The sequence below is a fragment of the Gnatocerus cornutus genome, chromosome 5 (genome assembly GCF_029298725.1).
Source record: "Gnatocerus cornutus isolate USDA-ARS CGAHR chromosome 5, icGnaCorn1.1, whole genome shotgun sequence".
NCBI lineage: Eukaryota > Metazoa > Arthropoda > Insecta > Coleoptera > Tenebrionidae > Gnatocerus > Gnatocerus cornutus.
In genome coordinates, this window is record NC_142237.1 from 15,083,098 (window position 1) to 15,103,875 (window position 20,778).

Genomic DNA, 20,778 nt, shown 5'->3' on the forward strand with positions numbered 1-20,778 from the left:
TATCTCAACATATAAGTACAATCGGTACGACTCGCGTTTGCAAAAAACAATAATTGACGTTTTTCAATTGTCTACATGTGCATGTACATCTTTGAAATTTTTACTCTAAAGTTCAGATTCTCAGATTTTTAAGCTCTTTTTTAGTTGTGAAGTTTTTATTTTATCTCCGCATTTAATTCTTGTAAATTAGTATTTATCCTAAAACTATTACATTCTTGTAATCATACTGCTTTTTGATTTATTTTTTTCAATTTCCATAAATATTTTATTTTATTTATATTTTATATATAAAAAATTTCCAAGTGTTATTTAAAGAGATTTAATTTTTTAAATTCTTATATTCAGACCTTGAGACTCTTGAATCTCTAGTCAAGTTTTCAGATCTTCTTCTGATTCCCAGGATGTCGAGTAAATTCAGATTATGTTTTTTTTTGATTTGTTGAAATTGAGCTCTGACAGACGAGTTCAAATTAGCTTCATCGTCTTCGTAAACTTGCCGATCAGAGTCTAATAATAGAAAATGTTTTGTAAAACTAAAGATTAAAAAATGAAAGGAGGATCGTTTGGATAAAAATTAAGGTTTTGTATACAATAGATTTATTAATAATTTTATACAGACGTCAGATGGGCAATCATAATGAAACTCGTTATAAACAATGTTGATATAAAATATTAGAAAATCAATACAACGTAAAAACATTAACAAAATAATATATTCTCTTCAACGTTTTTACAAAAACCAATTCCAACCTCTTAGTATCTTGTTTATGAGCAATATTAAGTTAAAAAGATCATTTTGTACATTCTAATAAATTACAGAATTATATTAGACCGTTATAATTTTCTCACTTTTTATTAATAAATAAATATAATTTTTTATTATTAAAAGTAGTTTAGTAAACAATTTAATAAATATTTAATCAATACATTAAAGCTACATTACTTTCAAATACTTCAAAGCAACTTTGTCAATTTTGAATCACACATTATTGAGGTAAGTAAGTCTAACTAAAAACTGGACAAAGAGCCTTTTGAAAGCATGAGTTAAAATATATCAATTATTTGGTCAATAACACTTATCTAGGTACCTATAATACTTTGGTAATGGAATCTCATTTTTGGCAACAATGACTACTAATCTATACATTTGATATAACATTAAAAAAACATACAACTTCTATAATCTTTTTTATAACAACCGCGGTTGTGTCTAGCAATACTGAATTCATCTAAATGAAACATAACAAATCTAATTTTAAAAATTGTAGCAACATTTTGAAAAAATTCGTTACAATGATTTTCGAAATGCTTATCTATTATATTGGATAACATGAGAGTTACTTGCTACAATTATTACCTTAAAGATTCGTTACCGTGACATTTAAACAACGCCTACACATAAGTTGAAATACTGTAAATATTCTGCCTTTACGGTTATTATAACCTACATTTAAAGTCTTCTTGTCGATAATGCTTTCATTTAAAGCAGTTTTTCACCTTCTCGTAAAAGCTAGCTACGTTTCAACGTTCCGAACACTTCCGTTACTTAAAACAAATGTTAACTTTTACATGTACCTATTCATCTGGTCAAACATTCATCGCGTAGAAGAGTGGCTTTTGGTTGGTGTGAGGAGGATTCTGTGGAGATGTTGGAGAAGTCATGGTACTGCTAGAACTCTGCGAATTTGTTGTGTCTAAAGAAGGAACACTAGCGGCAGCACCTTCGGGGACACCTCTCTCCAGAAAACGAGGTTTCGTCGGGGAATTCGGGAGAGAATCTTTCTGGAAACTCACATCAACAGACTGTCTAAAACCGTTCGGTAACTGTCCGCTGTGTTGACTATCACTGTCTGTTAAAGAGATACTGTCGGCGGGAGGATACCGAGGAACCGCCGAAGGAAAACTATGCCTATTCATTTTCGCTACGTAATTACCATCCGGCCAAGCTGGACCAACGATTGGTCTATATCGGGAATTACCAGGGTAGTAGTTACAAGATGCTGTAGCTAGCGGGGTTTGTGTCGAGCGAGCTGTAGAAAATTGGCCTGGAACAGGAGATTCGCTTCGGGAAGTCATTAAATGAGGCTGTTGGGATAGGGGAATTCGAACGATGGGTTTCAAAGGCATAGGAGGCAACATATTAGAGGCATAATGATGCTCATCTACATGTGATGAATGGATCCTCTGTTGGTAAACAGGCTCAATATACCTTTTATTGATCTGATTTTGATTAGAAACTCTCACATAATCACTCGATTGGTAATACGGAGTCGGCTGATACCCCTCAATGTGATTATACGGAATATAAACCATCGTCTGGTGGTAATTTTTAGAAAGTTCTAACGGCGGCGGCGACTGCGGTCTCCCATTTCGTGTCCGCGGTAACGACTGGTAATATTCAGTGCAAGTACTTCCCACTTTCATAAAAGAATAAGTTTGATTACCATTAGCTCGATAAACTTCCCGTACACATCGCTGATTTGTACAGTTTTGATAGATATTCTCGTCTTGGAGTGACGTGGGTCGATACTGTGGAGGCAAATTTCTGCTTTTCAATTCTTCAGGTACATTAGGATACTGATAATTTGGCATGTTCTGGTTTATGTTTCGCGATTTCGAATTATCAACACCTGTCAATCCACTTTCCGAGTAATAAGGCCAAGCTACTCTGGCAGTAGGAGCTGGAGGTTGAAGTTGATTTTGTATTTGTTGCAAAATTTCAGTCGTTGAGCCAAAACGCGGTTTGATTCCCCGCACACTCGGCCGACGATTAAAACCATAATCGTCGTGCTCGTCGTCATCGTCGTCTTTTAATTGTTCCGGCTGATACCTGCAAAGTTTGAGGTTTAGCAAAACATTAATGAGAGCGCTTTGCAAAGTTTAATGGGGAAATAACGTCATGAATAACCGCAAAAACACGGTTACGTGCAAAACTTACTTTTTCTTGATTCGCTCGATCCTGCTGGCGTCCTGTTGAACAAACATGGCCAGTTCGTCCCCTGATTCCGACGCCGACGGGGTCCCCACTAAAACATCCGGTGCGATCTTCTTCGAATCTTCATCCAAGATCTTCAGTCCTTCATCGATGTCTTCTAGACTGTACTCAGTCCCTACAGAGCTCGCAACCGACGATCTTTCCGCAACATGGTTGTTCATCTGGTAGTAGTACTCATCCGCGTTTCCCATACTGCTGACACAAGCAGTGAGAGGCGCCAACGTTGAAAGAAACTGCTTCCGAGGCTCCGTGGAATTCGTTTTCGACACGATATTATGAGTGCCTTCCGCAACTTCATGTAAGTGTGATCCTCCATTTCCTAAATCCGGTAGCGATTGCATGAGTTTCGGTTCATTCGTGACGTTATTCTGAGCGTCTGCACTCTTTTCGCGTTTCCCGAAGAGATCAGTGATTTTTTTGTAAGTGGAAGACACTGAGGACGAGTTGGAGCTGGCCGTCGAGGATGAAGACGGCGAGAAGCTCTTGTCTGAGTTTTTGCAAGCTTGAATGACTTCTGGTGAATTTCTCGCTTCTTCTCCCGGCGGACTAGCTCTTTGTGGTATTTCTTCAGTCTGATTAACGTCGTCCACATCACAAGTTAATTGTTTGATCCTTTCTACAAGGGAGTTGTCAGTCTTTTGCACATTCTTCTTGCTTCTCGGTTCGTAACGTATAAGAGATCGCCGGAGGGTGTTGCGTTCAATAGCTCGTTTAATGGACTCATCAGTTTCCCCACTTTGAATGATTTGGGGAAGTTTGGAACGCTTCGCTTCTTCAAACGCTCGCAACGACTCCGCAGTAACCAAATACTGATGGATGGATTCATCTTCGACTTTACCATTGAGTTGTTTCGTGCATGGAAAAAGCTGGCGAACTGCCGAATTCGGTTTCAAGCTGTTGTTCGAAATCAACACGTGATTTCCGAGTTTGAAAGTTAACATCATTTCTGTCGATTCAGGAGAAACCGAGTTGCAATTCTCATTCTTAACTTGTCCGATATTCTCCGTCTTGGCATTTTCATCTGCCAAATTATCTGGGGCTCCGTCGCAGCTGTCACGTTTATTTTGTTCCGATTCTATGAAACGAACCGACCGACGACTGCTACCCTCTTCATCTGATGGTACGTTGTCAGTCATCTGGAAAACACAACATTAACTCGACTCGACCTTAAGTAAATCTTAAAAAATCTTTACCGGTTGGGGCTCAGGTGGTTTGCTGGCACTAGTCTCTACACTTTGTTGTTTCCAAAGTTTTCCACCTTTAAGTATGCCGTTAATAGGAGAACCCCCGGGAGCGACGTTGGAAATTGGAGTTTTCCGTTCTTCTTCAATCTCCCGGAGGATACGTTGTTCCGTAACTGTTGTCATTGTTATAGTTTCCAGAATGTAGCGTTGGCTATTTGGACTATCTGCAACCAATAAGCAGCCACGTTAATGAGGAAATTATTTTGAAATAGAATTTTCAACGACGGGAGAATGTGGTTGCGAGTAATTAACGGTTTTGTCTGCTGAGAAACTAACTAGATGTTAATTTGTGCAAGCGTCAAGACGCTGACGTTTAATTAATTCAAACTGAATTATTTTCGGTAATAAGTGGGTAATTCTTCAAATGGAAGCGATTTACAGGGGCTTAGTACACAGGCGGCAAATAAAAATGTGGTTTCAAATATATTTATTTAGTTCTTAACGATGCCGGCGGAAACATTTCTAAAGCAAAAATTTAATGACTACGTTTACGGACTTTCTTTTAATGGAAAGTAATCTGAAATCTTGTCTTTCTACCTCTAGTGGCACGTCCTGGAGACAAAGGAAGTTGCGAATTTAGAAAAATTGTGAAGTTAAAAAGTAAATATAGTTGACCCGGCGCATCCACCATTTTTCACAAATAGAAATAATTCTGTTTTCTAAGGTAAACTGTGCGGCAAAGACCTTTAAACAAAGAGATATTTTACTTTATATTACAACAATGGTTTTAATGTAGTTGAAATTCTAAAGTTACCTCGTTGATTACGAAATTGGACCCAAGCTTAAACATTAGCTAAAATCTCGAAAATTTACTAAATTTTACTATGAAATTTGACCCGGCGCACCCACCATTTTTATTAACATCTCCCTAAAAGTAAAAGATAAAAACCCTAGTATCGTTTAGTTAAATTTTTTTTGCTTTATTTTAGCCCAGTATTTCATGTGAAAAGAATTAGGTAAGTTGATACGTAAATTATACAACCAATAAAATCTAATTTCTATAATTTACTTCTCTTTTTGTAATTTGTAACTAAGCTAACGTCCTCAAATGTTATTATTTTAGCTTATTATTTTAGCCTTAAAACTGGCACAGTTCTGTAATTTAATTTAAAAATGAAAAAATAATTTTGACTTGTAAGAATTTTTTTTTAAAATACCTCTATCCTGCTCTGAAAGTTTGTAATTTGGCACAGTTAATAAACGTAGTAAAAGGAGTAATGTCTCCAAATTTCATTGTGTTACCTTTGAAACCAAGGAAGTTACGAAATTACTTTTACCACTTTTCTGCCGTATAACAATTTCTGTTTTTTCTCTCTGTACGATTTCGTACTTTGTGTATAGTTACGTCCCTAAATTTTATTATTAAGTCGTTTAAATGCCCAGAGTTCTGAAATTTAAAATGGAAAAAGTAGGAACTTTTGGTCAGTATTTGTATGTTCGAAGCATTAAGAAGATAATTTTAAAGAGCCAGGTGCAGCTCTAGAATATAAATTAACTGAATTGTCTTAACTAAAATCAATTATCTGTGTTCGGTTGAAAGTCTTAATGACGAATAATAGATCCGAAACAAAAAATAGCCATCAAAGAACTAATCTCCTTTCGTGAGTACACAACGCACGTCTCTTCTTTTAGCTCCCTCAGTTAATTTTAATTTAGCCCCTTTTTACCCCAGCCCGTATTTCATCAAAAAAAGTGAAACCTACCGGAATCATTGGGAGGAGTCGTGGGTGTTGTTTGTTGGCTTTGGTCAGTCTTTTCCTTCTCTTCAGGTTCTTCGTGGTCGGAATTGGCCTCGCCGCAAGCTTCGTTATCAGATTGCGAGCCGTCGCCTGAAAAATTAGAGTCATTTTTAGGTAAAAATTATCCTCGTTACGAGCGACATGATCATGCATATCACTAATGCATTAGAAAGGACGCCAGGATCAATAGCGAGAACGCGAGGACCACAAAATCCTTTAATTTATTACAGTTTTAACAACAATCGTTTTGTTTACACGACATGCTCATATTTTTACTTTAATGTGTTATTTCCATAAGCTCGCAAGAGACGGCGGAATTAAAATTACTCGGAGTGTTTCAATTTATTTAGCTTCCACGCGTTTGTAAAAAGTGTTGATAAACATTGTACATTTGCGCAAACAATGTAATTTTATTTCGCTTGAATCAAAGAGCTATGATAGAAAAATATGAAAGAGAAAGCGGCGTCCATGGATTATACGAAAAATCAATGCTGGTGCAGAGGCTTCGTCGCTACAGATTGAAGTGACCGCTGGGGATTTTGCCAAATCCTCTTATTATAATTATTCCGAGATCAATTCTGCAGTTCACTGCCCGTTTTAATGTCTAAACTTCAAATCTTATCTAATCAGTTACCTTCTGTTTTTAATTTGTATGAAATCGTCACCGAGGACCGATGAGACATGTTCAGGAAGACCAAATTTTCACAAGTTGCGACAAAAATTACACACTTTTATCACAACAAATATTTAATTTTCGCGATCGAAGGTGATTGTTGCGCGTATTACAAATTTCTCCTTGAACTAAGCATCTCTTATCTTATCTAAATTAAAAAAAAAAGATAGAAGGAATCTGAATGAATGGCTCGTTTGTGATCGTTCACATTACCACACAAGATGATAAAAGTTTCCAATGAATTCATTTAAAATTAAATTTGCGGTTTGCGCCTAAAGTAATTTATAATGCTGACACATACACGTTCATTTGGTGATCAAAAATCGATTAATTTTCGCCTGCAATGGAAGAAATAATGACGCTTCGTTTTAATTAATGATGGAAATTCAAAACGAGTTGCACCGTTTTACCAGTAAAACAACTCGACTTTCCAACAATAATAATGAAACCTGATGGAATGGAAAGTCGAAAATAAATTCTACAAATGTGGAGAGAAACGAAAGCAACATTGAGGCATCTAAAACTGGACTTGATCCTGTCGCAATTTTGTTAAAATTAATACAGAAGGGAGAAAAACTGTTCTCAAGGTAAATAATTCTCCCCATTTCATCTCATTGTGTGTAAAATTTATTACGTCTATTCTGTTCGCGACATCCATAAATTTAATTTAAAATTATGCAGTGCTAGTCTGACGCGTTAATCTCCAAGGTGTAAAAACATTTGTAGCATTTGCCTTTAAAAACACACAGACATTGTATATTTAACCCTTAAAGTAATCCAATTAATAGCCAATCGTTCTTGGTAAGAAGTCTCTCAAGTGTTGTAATCTCTGGTTATAATTTAGTTAGAGCTATTGACTCACCTCGCGGTTAAATTAATTAACAAAAATTCCCCGTTGTTAGAATTTGATAAATTAATTGCTAGCACCTTACAACATTATTTACACGCAACGAGGGAGTACAACTTTACTCCATTTGCCTAACATGTTAGCAAATAAATATTTAAACAACTCAGTTCCGAAAAGAGATTTCAACAATGTTAAAAGCTGACTAAATAATCCATTGTTTTCAAAACACGTCTGCTAAAATTAGCGGGATCGTGAAGTTAACTGTAAATACTTTCCATTAATAAAATTGGAGAAATAAGATCGATGCAACAATTGCATTCTGTGCCATTAGTTTGTGAAACAAAGAGTTGGGCGTCCTATTCATTTTTCCTTTAAATTATTTTTAATTATTCTAAAAATTATTCCCACGGAAAGTTTCTCACATCTAATGACGGCATAAAAAATTACCATCTAAAGAAATCTCCGAGTTAACAAAAGGTAGTCATTTCAATAAAAAAAAGTAATTAGAAGTAAGTAAATGAAGGTAGTTAATTAAAATTGTTATACCAAATTAACAAATTCTACCCTTAATAAATTTAATTTTGTGTTAGATAAATCAAAATCATATCAACAGAAAAAATGAGAACATTAAATGTGAAAGTAAATAGAGACTTGAAGTTGAAGAAAAAGTGTAAGTTTACTGGAAGTTGGGGTTTGAGAGTTATTAATTGCTCACAAGTTTTCGTGGCACATTTATTAAAAGAGTGAGACGGGAATTCCGAGACTGGAAAATTGTACAGAAACGTTGTAGTTGTTTGAATTCTTGTTAATTTAGAATAAATATTGTGATTAAAAAGAATGTCAATATTAAAAAGTAAATTGAAAAAATTAATAACGAGAATTTAAATATGTAAACGACCAAAACAATATTAAAAAAATGTCAATAAAACATTGAAAATTCAAATTAAGATACTTAATGGCTTTTTAGTGCTAGAATTTTTACGTTTAATTAATTCAATGCTTAAATGTTTAACCGCAAGTTAACACAATAATTTGAAATTTGAAGAAATAACATCAAAAACATTCAAATATTGTCTATTTTTATCTAGAGCAACTATTTTCGACAAAAATCCAGAAAATTCTATTTCTGCTTCTAAAATTTTGGAATTTGACAGAGATAACAAGCGCGTAAAAAGAATATAATAATTTAATGTCTATACATTTCACTCTTGAATTCCTAAAATTAGCAAAAATGCGAAAGTTAGCCTAGAATATTGGAAATTTTTAGTTCGTCCTAAAAAAAAAATTTGTTCTTTCTTTAGAAATTATGAAATCTGGCAAAATGAATAAGCATTTCAAAGGTAGTAATCCCTTAAAATTTTATTCTTGATATCCTAAAATTAGCAAAAATATAAATAGATATAAATTTTTTTAAAAATCTTATCATAAGTAATATGAGTGGGCTCGAAATTTCCCACAATTTCGAGCTCCCGAGTTATATTCGTCATGAGAATTCAACGAACTGACAAGCAACTGACAGCTCCCGTGGTATTTTCGCGTGGAATTGTCACTGAAAATTTCACTAGTGAACATTTCCAAGAAAAGTTTGCTGTGATTGGTTTATTTGAAAAAATAAATGTCTCTTATTGGTCGAATCTATGGTGAGTTGAATTCTCCAGTTAATCGAACATACCGAATTATCTATAATATCGAATTCTTAAAGATAAAATCTATATTATTCATTGTTTTTCTGTAATTATGTATTCGTCTTATTTATTCATTTTATCTCATTTTGCATCCTGAGGACAACGCAAATTGGCAGTTAAATTCGGTGTAAGATAGAACACAATTTACGATGCCTGAGCTTAACATAAAGTAATGATTTTAAAATTCAAGGTGGGCGGCACTTTTCATGAATAATTTAAGAGAATCCGATTAAATATAGAAAGTAAAATAAATCAGATTTTCAGATATAAAATACACTTGGCGCATCCACAATTTTTATAAGCAAATCGGTCAAATGGTCGCAAAATCTAAAAATCTACAATTTGAACACTCCCAAAAAAGAAATGAAATTTGAAGGTTTGAAACAAGAAATTACTCTTTCGAAGTTTTAAAACCAGAATTCGACAACAAATATGTATCTTAAATTAAATAGAAAACAACAAAATAAGTTTGCCGGAACAAAAAGAAAAACTGTCTGATAAAATCCTAAATTAAAATTTCTGAACGGTCGGGAATGCAAAAGCTTCATAATTACTTCAGAAGTATCCACTCTAGAATAAAAGCACATTTCCGAAGAATTCTTTGCCACAAAAATGCACAACAAACGATTCCACTGATTTATACACGCCAATCTATTACTGCTTGCACCCCATGGACATTTCTAGACCAAAAACAAGTAAATACATTATAAATTCCGTTCGGTCGGATAGTGAAATTTAACGTCTAACACGAGTTATCCATTACTCTCGGGAACAAGAAGAGATGTGAGAAAACGTGTTAGCATCAACCGATTTTTATGCACGAAAACTAACTAATTTTCACTTGTAATTTTACATGAGCTTCCAGACGAAAAATATTACCTTTTCAAAGGCGTATCGAGCTCACAGAATGTTATTAATTCATCTAAAGGAATCTCAAAGAACCTTTGAATATCTTTAAAAAATGAGCACAGTTTCTGTTTATAAATTCGGGTCTAGTAATACACGTCTCAATCGATCTCTCTCAAAACGCGATTTTCACAGAGCTAAAACGAATTTCAGTCTTTTAAAAACGCATGAGATTTAATTTATTTCGACCATTATCTGCACTGCAGGTGCAATAAAAATAGCAGCCCGTAAAACTCGTTCGGTTTTAAATTTCATCACGGGTAAGTGCGAAGTGATCACAATGTTTTTGTGATTCTGATGTCGAATTAATAAACATTCGGATAATCACAGAAGTTGATTTTATTGGTTTTAACTTGATGAAATTCAAATTTAATGTTAATATTCAACCTTACGAGTCACTGAAGCAAGAGATTCGCCATTTATTTAACATTTACTGGCATGGCAACGTAATAATCTGCCTACTGCAATGAAAGTAAATGACAGTAATTATACAAATGTTTAGTTGAAGAGGGTGAAAGTGCTTTTCAATGTACCTAGTCGCACTGAAAATTTTCACTGTACGAACAGACGGGACAATCAATGTAATTATGGAGTTGCTTTTTTATCGGAGTAACTTGTCGCCTCGGGATTTTGGTAGAGAATTCATCAAACTCCTAAACTACCTACAAAGCACCAGACACGACCTCTTGTAAAAAAATCTCCAAGGAGATGATATGCCTCCAAAAAACTGACTAATTACGATGTGGAGGACACACCATTTTACGAGAAATATGTCCTTGATTTTTTATTAATACTTCCCAGAGTTCATGCAAAAAACATGAAACTTGGAAATTCAGGCAAAGTTAGAACGTGACATTTGCACTTTTATTGTTTTTTAGGAAAACACAGTCACATCCATACATCAATCATCATAATGTTGAAAGTTTGAAATATTCGAAAGCTCGAATCTTGGATGAAAATAGTTGTAATAAAAAGAGGAAAGAGAGTAAAAAATCGTTGCGTTTAGACTGTTTATCTTTTATTGTTGATATAAAAGGAATGTTCAATAAGAGAAGAATGAAGGATTTTCTATAATAAGAATTATGTGAACTGGAGAATTGGATTTGTTAAAAATGGTATTTTTATCTCAAAATGTTGGGTATTGAAGTCCCTGAAGCATTTAGTTATGGACACCACAGTCGCTTCGACATCAAATTACTCACATATTAATTGTCATTGTCCACCTACACGGGACCATTAATTCCAGATCAAATTACCACAAAACGACAATCACAACATTGACATGCAACACGTAACTGCACCAATTAGTTATCACAGACTGTTACACGAACAAACTTGAATAAAAATAGCAACTCCTTACTTCTCAAGAATAAATAACATGAAATGCAACTTTCCTCCACGTTGGTAAATCTCCTGTGATGGAGGTTTACAAATCCTAATTAAAAAAGAACATTTGATCTCCTTTTTGATTGACACTTGTCGCTGCTTAGAGTGCTTTTAAAGCCTCCAGGTCGTAATCGTCTAAGTGAGGGTGAAATTTTAAATTATTCATCTGTTACGTGGTAATTGTCAAATTTTTGAGCTCATCATCGCGAGTTTGGACGTCCTGGTTTAATCAAGGCGATTAGGGGGATGTGAGGAAATTTGGCTGATTTCAGTTTAATGAGAACGTGGAAGCAGGAAAGAGGCAGAGCTGAGGCAACAAGTGCACTTTAAAATGATTAATGGTCAAGGCAAATTTCTGGTGGAGAAATAAACAATTCTTTTTCGATTGAGTTCGTGAGTTTTAGGAACTGGAATGATTCTTCATGCGCTTAGTGAGGTACATTTGTGTCAGTGTAGAAATTTTTAGTTCAGAATTTAGAAAGCATTCACAAGTAAAATTCTTGTATGTATTGCTAAAAATAGCGAAAATATGAAATTTAATTTAGAATTTAATAAGACATTTTTACTTCGTCCTCAAATAAAGAATTTCTAAAAAATCTGTTTCTGGTTCTAAAATTTTGAAATTTGGCGGAATTAATAAGCGTATTAAAAGTATTCCTAAAATTCGAGGAAATTTAATCCACAATATTGTCAATTTTTGGTTCGTTCTAAAATTCAATTCTACGACGTTTAATACATGTCTGGTGATTTTCCTTCTTTTTTTTCGCTCCTATCTCTTTCAGTTTCTTCCCGAAAAGAAATCTGTTTTCCTCCATTTTTTGCCATTTACATTTTTTACATTTTTTTTTATTTTAATCTCTTCTTTTATTCCTTTGTTTTACACAGTTTCTGCTTTTTATTGAAATTTCCTCCACCTCATAACGCTCTTCGTTTTGCCAATAAAAATTTTTTGTAAGTTATTACATTACTCAATCTCACTCTGGTCACCGAAAGAAGTTTTTTCATTTTCCACATTTTCTTAATAATTCTTTTCTAAATCACCCCAAATTTCTCTTTCCTCCCCAGTTAACAGATTCTATTTATTTTCTTAGAAGACCAACTTGTCAAGGAAAATGAAAATGTTTGTCCAAAATAACGATAAGAAAAGACCGCTGTAATGAATCCTTCTAAAAGAAAAATAAAGAAAATGTAATTTTGTCAATTTTATAGGTACAGTTGTTACTGTTAATAAAATTACGAGTTCATGAAACAATTTAATTTAAGGAATGAATTTTTGTTCTACTTTGAAGAAAAAGGAAAGAAATTAAATAATGAATCATAACATGCAGATTCTAAAAAAAATTGCTTTCACGACTGCTCCATTTAGAAATTCTCCCAGTCCACTTTTTTCACTTTAAACATTTTAAAATTATCACTTTCGTTTCTACGCCCCCAACTTTAGAAGTTTCCAAGACAATTTAAGATTGTAAACTTTTCAAATTCCAAGTTTTTACATGTTTAGATTTCTTGGTTCTTAGTTTTATGAAGGGATGTCCATTTCTTGTTCGATAACATTCTTTGTATAAAAAGGAAACAAAAATATATAGCCACAGCTTCTGATGGATCGGTCCTCGGTGGAGAATACGTCAGCTTCAGCCACTGCATTATTCCAAGAACATTCTGAGTGCAAAAGTTTCACTTTACCTTCAAACTTTATCTGTTGTCTCTTGACAGATAAATTATTCGAAGTTATGATCACTGATTCCTGTGTTTCCTGTTAAAAGTTTCACTTGTAATTTCATGGGACATCTACTTTGGGCACATTTCCCCTACATAATTTATTCACGTCCTAACCCGTATAATGTGTGCAACATTACATACAAGTTGACACGTCGCCTCTTGTGGCAAACAATGGCCATCGCCGATGTTCATTCACTTCAAAGGCTCATCCATACTTCCGGTTTTGAATGTCGGAATCCACACCACCTCGAATTTGTACACGCAGTTCATAAACCATGACATTCACACAATTTTCATGGTGTGATGGAGCTCGTTATAAATAATACTTTCGTTATCTTTTACTTACTTATAAGATGTATTCATATTTACAGCAGGTGTTTGTGTTATATTCATTCGATCGTAATAATGAGTCGAAAATTCTCAGGACGGAATCGAATTTTATGGTTCAAATGATACTATGCGATGCATAAATATTTCATAGATAAAGGTGCGTATCTACAGCAAAATTTTATAACACCCACATAGTTGGTATTTAAGCTTCGAGAGAGAATTAAGCTCTCTTTGAGCGTCTAGATTAGTTCCTGTGAATAATTTAAGTTGCTTTAATAAATAATAAGTTGGTAAATAAAACTAGGCAATCTCATTACGGTCGCAAAAAGCTCGCATTTACAACTTATCCAAAAGCTTTGTAAAGTCAATAATATCCTTTGTCGAAAAAAAGCAGATTTATGCACAGATATCCAGTGATTCAATTATCTGACTTTCCTTTCTCCCATAGCTAATCTCATTTCGTTTATTCAAATAAAAGAAAATACTTTTTATCCCGGCTCTAATTTCTTTAATCGTTTTTCTGTCGAGATTAAAAGTCGATAAATTAAAGTACTCGCAACAAGCAACAAAATCTAAATTTAACTAGAATTAGGTACTACTTTAATTATTCTGTTAGTGCTAACGTGACAATTTCCATTAATTTGAAAGATATAATTACCAATTTCCTGCTGATCACTTTGCTTATACACCAGTCACGTTGAATAAAGTTTACCACAAATTGAGTTCTGCTTCTGCTTGACTTTGAGGCAAACTACAGACTGTGCATAACAAGCAGAAACCCCAAAAGTTCCATTCGTGTTTATGTCAATAATAAAGAGATTACATGTTGTTGCATTTTAACAAAACTAGTACAAATGTTGTATACTTGCAGCACGTATTAATTAACAAAATAATGGTAAATCGGGTTCAGCTGTATTTACCTTCTCTAGGTATTTGTGTCATCGTACATCATTTTGTGCAATCGCAGTTTAATACGGTTTGGGAATACAGGCTGATGCTGAAGTTTTCCGAGAAAAAGAGAATTAGTTAGATATATTAGGGTGGTTCAGATTTATGGATGCATTATTGATTAAACGGAAATCTCAGCTGTCTTTTAAATGGGGTTTTGTTGCCTTGTTGTTTTTCTTAGTAGTCTTAGCGTTTTCGCGTTTGGAGTTTGATTCTTTTAATTTTTGTACTTCATTTCAAAAGTTGACAAAAATATTCATTATTTGATTTCATTTCATGAGGAATTTATATTTGCCCTCGCAATAATGCATGAATTAACCCCTAGAACTAGGACAGACGGCACGATTAACGTCGGCGTTTTTCAGGGGTGTTCGATGCTAAGAAACCGTCCCAAAAACGAGCAAAAATCATTAATTTCTCAAACTAAAAGGCCAACAAATCTTTAATTTTAAAATTTTACAATTTATACATTTTGAAATTTTCAATTTTTAGAAATTTTGGATTCTTTAAAAGATAAACGCGCATAACTTCTTAACACAATATGATAGGAACTTGTGGTTATAAAACGCCATATATAAAAATATGGACTGTCTGATGTCTTGCATCTAACGGAGCGTTTAGAGTACCAAATTCTTGTCACTCACATAATTGTCGTTGGACAAATAATGTTCTCGTCCTTTTGTTTCACATTTTCCATCTCCAGAACAGCACAAATTAACGTGAAAATCATAAATCTTAATTAACCGTTTCTGAGACATTACTTTCACAGTTATACTGTGCCAGACCCAAAGAAACGCTTTTTCAGATCAAAGAAAGTAGGAAATTATTTCCAAGAAACTCATCTAAAATATATCTTCCACGCCTTCATCAAAATATTGGCAATTTTTCTGCTAGTGAAAGCAAAGAGGATCAAAATTTTAATCTGCCACGTGAAAGTGTCACATGAGGGCTATAACCAACAATTAAATTAATATTCATTATGATTTTCCCAGCAACCACATGAAAGAGAAACCGCGGAATTGTTGACAATTTTCATAAACTGTGCTAATTGTATTAAAATATTCAACATTACGTTTACTTCAAGACTTACTTTTTTTGGTGTTAACACAGATATAAACACACACGTTCACTTCCGTAATGAGACTACCAAAAACGAGGTCTAACACCACAAGTTCACAAAGGTAACTGGATCTTTATTGTAAATAAATTTTAATGTTTCCTTTATATTCAAATCACAAGTAGCGTCAATTCGGAATCACGCAGAGACTAAACTGCAAGAACATAATCGTTCCCATCGTGCAATAACTCGAATCTAAGTACTTACATAAAAAGTCCCTTGCAACACATTCCGCGATAAGCATTAAGCAATTACTATAAACGCTTTCACCATTTTTCTTTTAATTGTACATTAAGAGATTTTATATTGAGCACCACGAAGTCATACTGCCTGTTGTCTACTAAAATAAAAGGATGCAAGTACACAGCATTCTATATTCTAAGCGGCACATGTTTTAAAATTCAAACGGTTAGTCAATCGTCGACTTGTAATTGTTGTTTTACATTATTTCTTGGCGGATGTTTCAGTACGAACCAACGCCACATACTTAATTAACAAGAAGGAAAAGTTAATCAGTGTAAACGCACGCTTACGCAAATTGGGATTAGTGAAAGTGGAGTATTATTAAAACTTTACCACTCCACCCTTCTTTAAGGGAAACAGGTAGTTCATTCTTTGACCCTGATTAATTTATAGCCTGATAAAATTAAAAGTATTGATTAACTTAATTGGATGATCACACTAATTCCGGTTATCTCAACACAATGAAATAATGTGAGTAGTTAACTCGGACTGTGGAAAAGACCAGGAGGAGCTTAATTGTATTTTTAATCTAAAAATTTTAATTACTAAAGTGCGAGATAAAATTTAGAGGTAGCCACAATAAAGATAAGAGGCTTTTAAATTTTTGAATGGAACAATTGCGGTGTTAATTAAAGTTGGTAAAAATGAGGAAGAAGCCCACAATCTGATGTGTAATTTGAAGACCATTAGCACATATGATGGAATTAGTTACAACTGCTGAGAAGCTAAGGGATCGAGGAATGCATCCTCAGGGAGCTTCACCTTGCAACCAACAAGATGAAATCAGAAAAATTTTGAGTCTGGAACTTTTGTATGATAAATTCTATTCTGAAACTCACTTTAAATCTTATTAGAGACCTCCCAAAGCACGGAAAATGAGAAATAAAACTTATTCTAACTTCTAATAACAAATTTGAAAAATTGCAAAACTCCATCAAGCCGTGTTTTTCGTGCTCTGTTGAGCGAGCCATACATTATATTTTCATATAATTAATATAAAATCCATACAGCGCATCGTGTCCACTACAGCGGCATGTTAACACCTACACCAGAAATGTAAACGTGAACTGGCAACAAATGTACCTATTTAAATTCCCCGTTGAAATGTGACAAGATTTTTTTTAGTAACTTACCATCATCTTCTTCGTCGTGAGCAACACTGCACTCTCTGCAAACAGCGGTCCTTTGTCCTCTCCTGGCGATTTGTTGCAAAGCCAACAGCTGTTGCTCTTCTAACTCCATATCTTTGTATCCTTCCGGAGGGCTCAAAGTCACCGCATCGACAAATTCCAAGGGAGGTGCAAATTTGGGACTTTGTGGAGTTTGCTCATAACCATCGTACACATTACAGTTACAATTGGGTTCACAGCACGTCAACCGCACCATCTCATGTTGGTTACAGGTGCAGACACCGTCATCATCTTCGTCGTCATAATCGCATTCTTCTCGAATTAGAATAATGTAATCGGCGTCAAAAAATTCGTTTTTGTTTTCGTTGAACACTACTCTGTTACTTCGCTTGTCTTTGGTTTTGCCTGGTCTTTTGAGCAAGGATTTTAGGTTGTCCCGGTCAGGGTTATGCTTGGCTCTTTCGCCGTCGATGCCCATGGTGTCTTTCTTTATCCTTGCTCTGGTGATTAGAGGTTCGTCGTCGTCGTCGTCTTCGAGTTCATCGTACACTTCCCAATAACCGTTGAGTCCTGAGAACGCGTCGACCTGGCGCACGTCAAACTCGCAGATAAAATCTACAGTATCTGTTCCTTCCGGAATTATTTCGTCGTTTTCGCTATCTTCACTTTTACCTTCGCTAATAGAGTCTTGGTTCTTTAAGATATTCTGATTAGCGTCGTAATCCTGTTTCTTGTCCTGGATTGTTGACGATTTATCGACCACCTGTTCTACGGTCTTACCGTTCTTATGATCGTCATGTTTGGTGGTGATCTCCTCCAGGGAGTCCTCATCAGTGATTCCAGCCTCCTTGAGTTTTTGCTCCAGGTACTTGAGCCGCGACCTACTGTCATCTATCCTCTTGTTGAGGTCTTTACTATACAAGACTTGGTTTACTTCGTCGGAGTGGTCGTCGCTGTCATCCTCAGCTGATTCACTTTTGTTTATGTTACTTTCAAAGACTAAGCGCCCGTTCTTGAACCTCCAACTAAGATTGGATGCGGGACTCACACCATTGCTCGCTTCAGTTTCACTTTCATTGACCACTAGTTTTTTGGGAGGAGATGTTTCGGGGTCCTTTGTTCTTACAATTTCACCACAGATGTAATTCTGTTGACCTGGATTGAGCGCGACGCAGACCTTGGCGGTCGAAACGCGACTGCACCCCGACGCCTGTGCGCATTTTGCGACGCCGATTTCGATCGATGGTCCCGTCGTCGTTTCAGACTGAGGCTGGTCCGCGCACGGATGTACACACACATCACTTTTCTCTGGTGAACCAGGCACTGCGTCTTCATCCGCGCACTTAACACTACCAATAGTCTTGGCCGAAGAGCTCCCGATGGATCCATTCATGTCGTCCGCGGGTGCGGCGCCCACGTGCCCACTGTCTTTTTTACAGCTACAGCGGTCATTGTTTGTGGTACCGTGACTTGCACTGCAATCACACGAACTTGGGGAGTTCGTACCTTCCATCGTTTGATTTTCAGCGCTCCCATGGTCGCCGTCGTCCTCTTCTACTGCTCGGCGGGTCGTATCACCGGTTTCCGTTGTACATGCATTATCGCAGTCACGGTAGGACGAGTCTGTGTGACGTTCTTCCGGTTCACCGATATCTACCTGCGAGCAGACTTCCTCACACCGAAATTCCTCAGGTGCTTCGAGGATCGGATCCAAATCGTCAGACGGTCTGGAAGCAAAACCACTATAGTTTTGTTGCGTTTTTTGACAGACGTGGAGAATAGTTCGGATCGAGTTTCTTGCTCTCGGCTCAAACCTTAATTAGTTTTGTTAATTTTCTTAATTAAATATGCAGCTGAATTTCGCGTTCTAAAACTCAACTCTTTATAACAGGATTTTTGTTGAATATTTTCCAATTTTTTACTGATAAACCACTTTTTACCAAGAGTCGATAAAATGTATCAGTTGTGCGGAAAGAATGATTGAGTGCCTTTAGAAAACTCCCACAAATCGCAATTTTTTACTTAAACTCATAACTTTTTGTACAAAAAACTGCAAACGCAACAACTTTGAACTTCCCATACTTCACATTGCTTTACTATCTTAAGTACCAAGAATCCTTTACTTACATTTAAAAAAATGTACAACATTTTTTGACAAGATTCTCTTGCATCTTTCGAACTATGTATTGGTTCGACCAAAATTAAACTTTTCATTCTTATAGAGCTCGAAGCGCTCATTCAAATAATACGAAAATTAACCGAATTCGAGCACATTTTTATCACAAAAAAAATCTAACAATGACACTTACAACAATTTCAACAACAATTAAATTCAAGTCCATTGTGACAAATTTAGCTTCATTTTACGCCCAATTTCACAAGGAATTCAGTGGTCTGCGCAAAATTTACCTACGGCCAGTAGTTCATAAGAAATTCTCGCCTACAACTGTGGACGGTTTTGAAAGAAAGAAAATTTCAATCTCCGGAACTGAAATAAATATTGCAATTCGTATTTTTTTTTCTGAATCGACTACAAATCTGATTTGTAATTTTTTTTTTATATTTTGAAAGATATTGACCCGACAAAAAATGATATTCTTATAAGAAATTTCAATGCGCTCTTTTGAATACTTCAAGATAATAACCAGATTCGACCACACTTTCAGTGCAAAAAAATATGAAAATATGTACAATGGCGCTAAATCGACTGCGTTACATGTGGCTTGTCGTTGGATAGAATTTCACGACGAATTCAGTGATGCGTGAATTCATTTTAATTGAATAAAAAATGAAATTTCTAGCACCTGCGTGACGTGAAAGCTGAAAATTTTGAAAATATCCAAGTTGTTATAATAAATGGATTTCACTAACAGCTGGAGTTTCACCACAAGTTTCATTGAGTTAAATAACTTGGTGTCAAAAATCCAACTGGGACTATATTTTGTTGGTTCCTTGGAGATAAAGTTATTGATTCCCAATTCCAAGGAAGTGCCCAAAAACTTTATTTATGCTCACTTTTGCCTCAGTGCATCCATGTCGCCGCTCCCGGCGTCCCCCAAATCTGCAGACTGCTCAATTAAACCCCCAGCCGAAACTCCTTGATTTAATCCTGTTTGTATTCCATTTGCGTTTTCGTTTGGTCGACTCAACGCGAAGCCCCCAAGTATCGGCAATCTATTGCATTCCGATACCGCCGCCACGACCTGACTCAAATGCCAGTCCGCATTATCCAAATTGTCCCCCGATTTTGTATTTCCATTTTTATCGTCAATACCACCTGACCCATCAGCTGTCGCTTCTTCATAACCCGCAAATTCGGCGCTGTCGGACGCCACCTGCGCCTTTGGCACAAACGGCAGTTTAACCTGCCGGACTGGGATTTTCGATATCCTTTTGTCTTTTAATTTCTTCACATCCCGACTGTCTGAGATATCCGTCTGAGTATCTTTAATGGCTTGGTAGCTATTACGAGTTTCATCAAACTCTGGATTTTCTCTTGATTCCGCTCCACTGTCACCGTCTCCGCTTTCTCTCGCCTCTTCGGAAATAAGGGAAAAATTGAATTCGTCACTCATCAAATTTACATCCGGAGTGATGCTCTCAGAATCGGTGCGAGGTACTTCCATGTTTTCTAGTTTCATTATTGAACTGTGAGGAAAGTGGACTTCTTAGCCATTATCGTTGATTTAGAGAGTTTTTTTTTCGAGATTCCAGCCATTCTGTCTATTTTATGACCCTGGAACAAAAACGCCACGTTAATTATCTCTAATTTATCTAAACGAGTCACATCAAAAATGCTATTTTGCAAAACCGAAC

At 35.5% G+C, this 20,778-nt stretch overlaps 1 protein-coding gene across 1 annotated transcript in view; it reads right to left on the reverse strand.

The window, feature by feature from the left end:
* Nucleotides 1-1,146: 1,146 nt before the first annotated feature.
* LOC148175013 (uncharacterized) overlaps nt 1,147-20,778 on the reverse strand; it is a 42,277-nt gene continuing 22,645 nt past the window's right edge. The window contains exons 2-7 of the mRNA XM_088035819.1: nt 19,978-20,698; nt 16,966-18,689; nt 5,943-6,068; nt 4,189-4,403; nt 2,939-4,131; nt 1,147-2,830 (exon numbers count right to left, since the gene is read on the reverse strand). Coding sequence (XP_087891945.1) covers nt 1,588-2,830; nt 2,939-4,131; nt 4,189-4,403; nt 5,943-6,068; nt 16,966-18,689; nt 19,978-20,603 — 5,127 coding nt within the window. The 5' untranslated portion in view covers nt 20,604-20,698 and the 3' untranslated portion in view covers nt 1,147-1,587. The remainder of the gene's footprint in view (nt 2,831-2,938; nt 4,132-4,188; nt 4,404-5,942; nt 6,069-16,965; nt 18,690-19,977; nt 20,699-20,778) is intronic.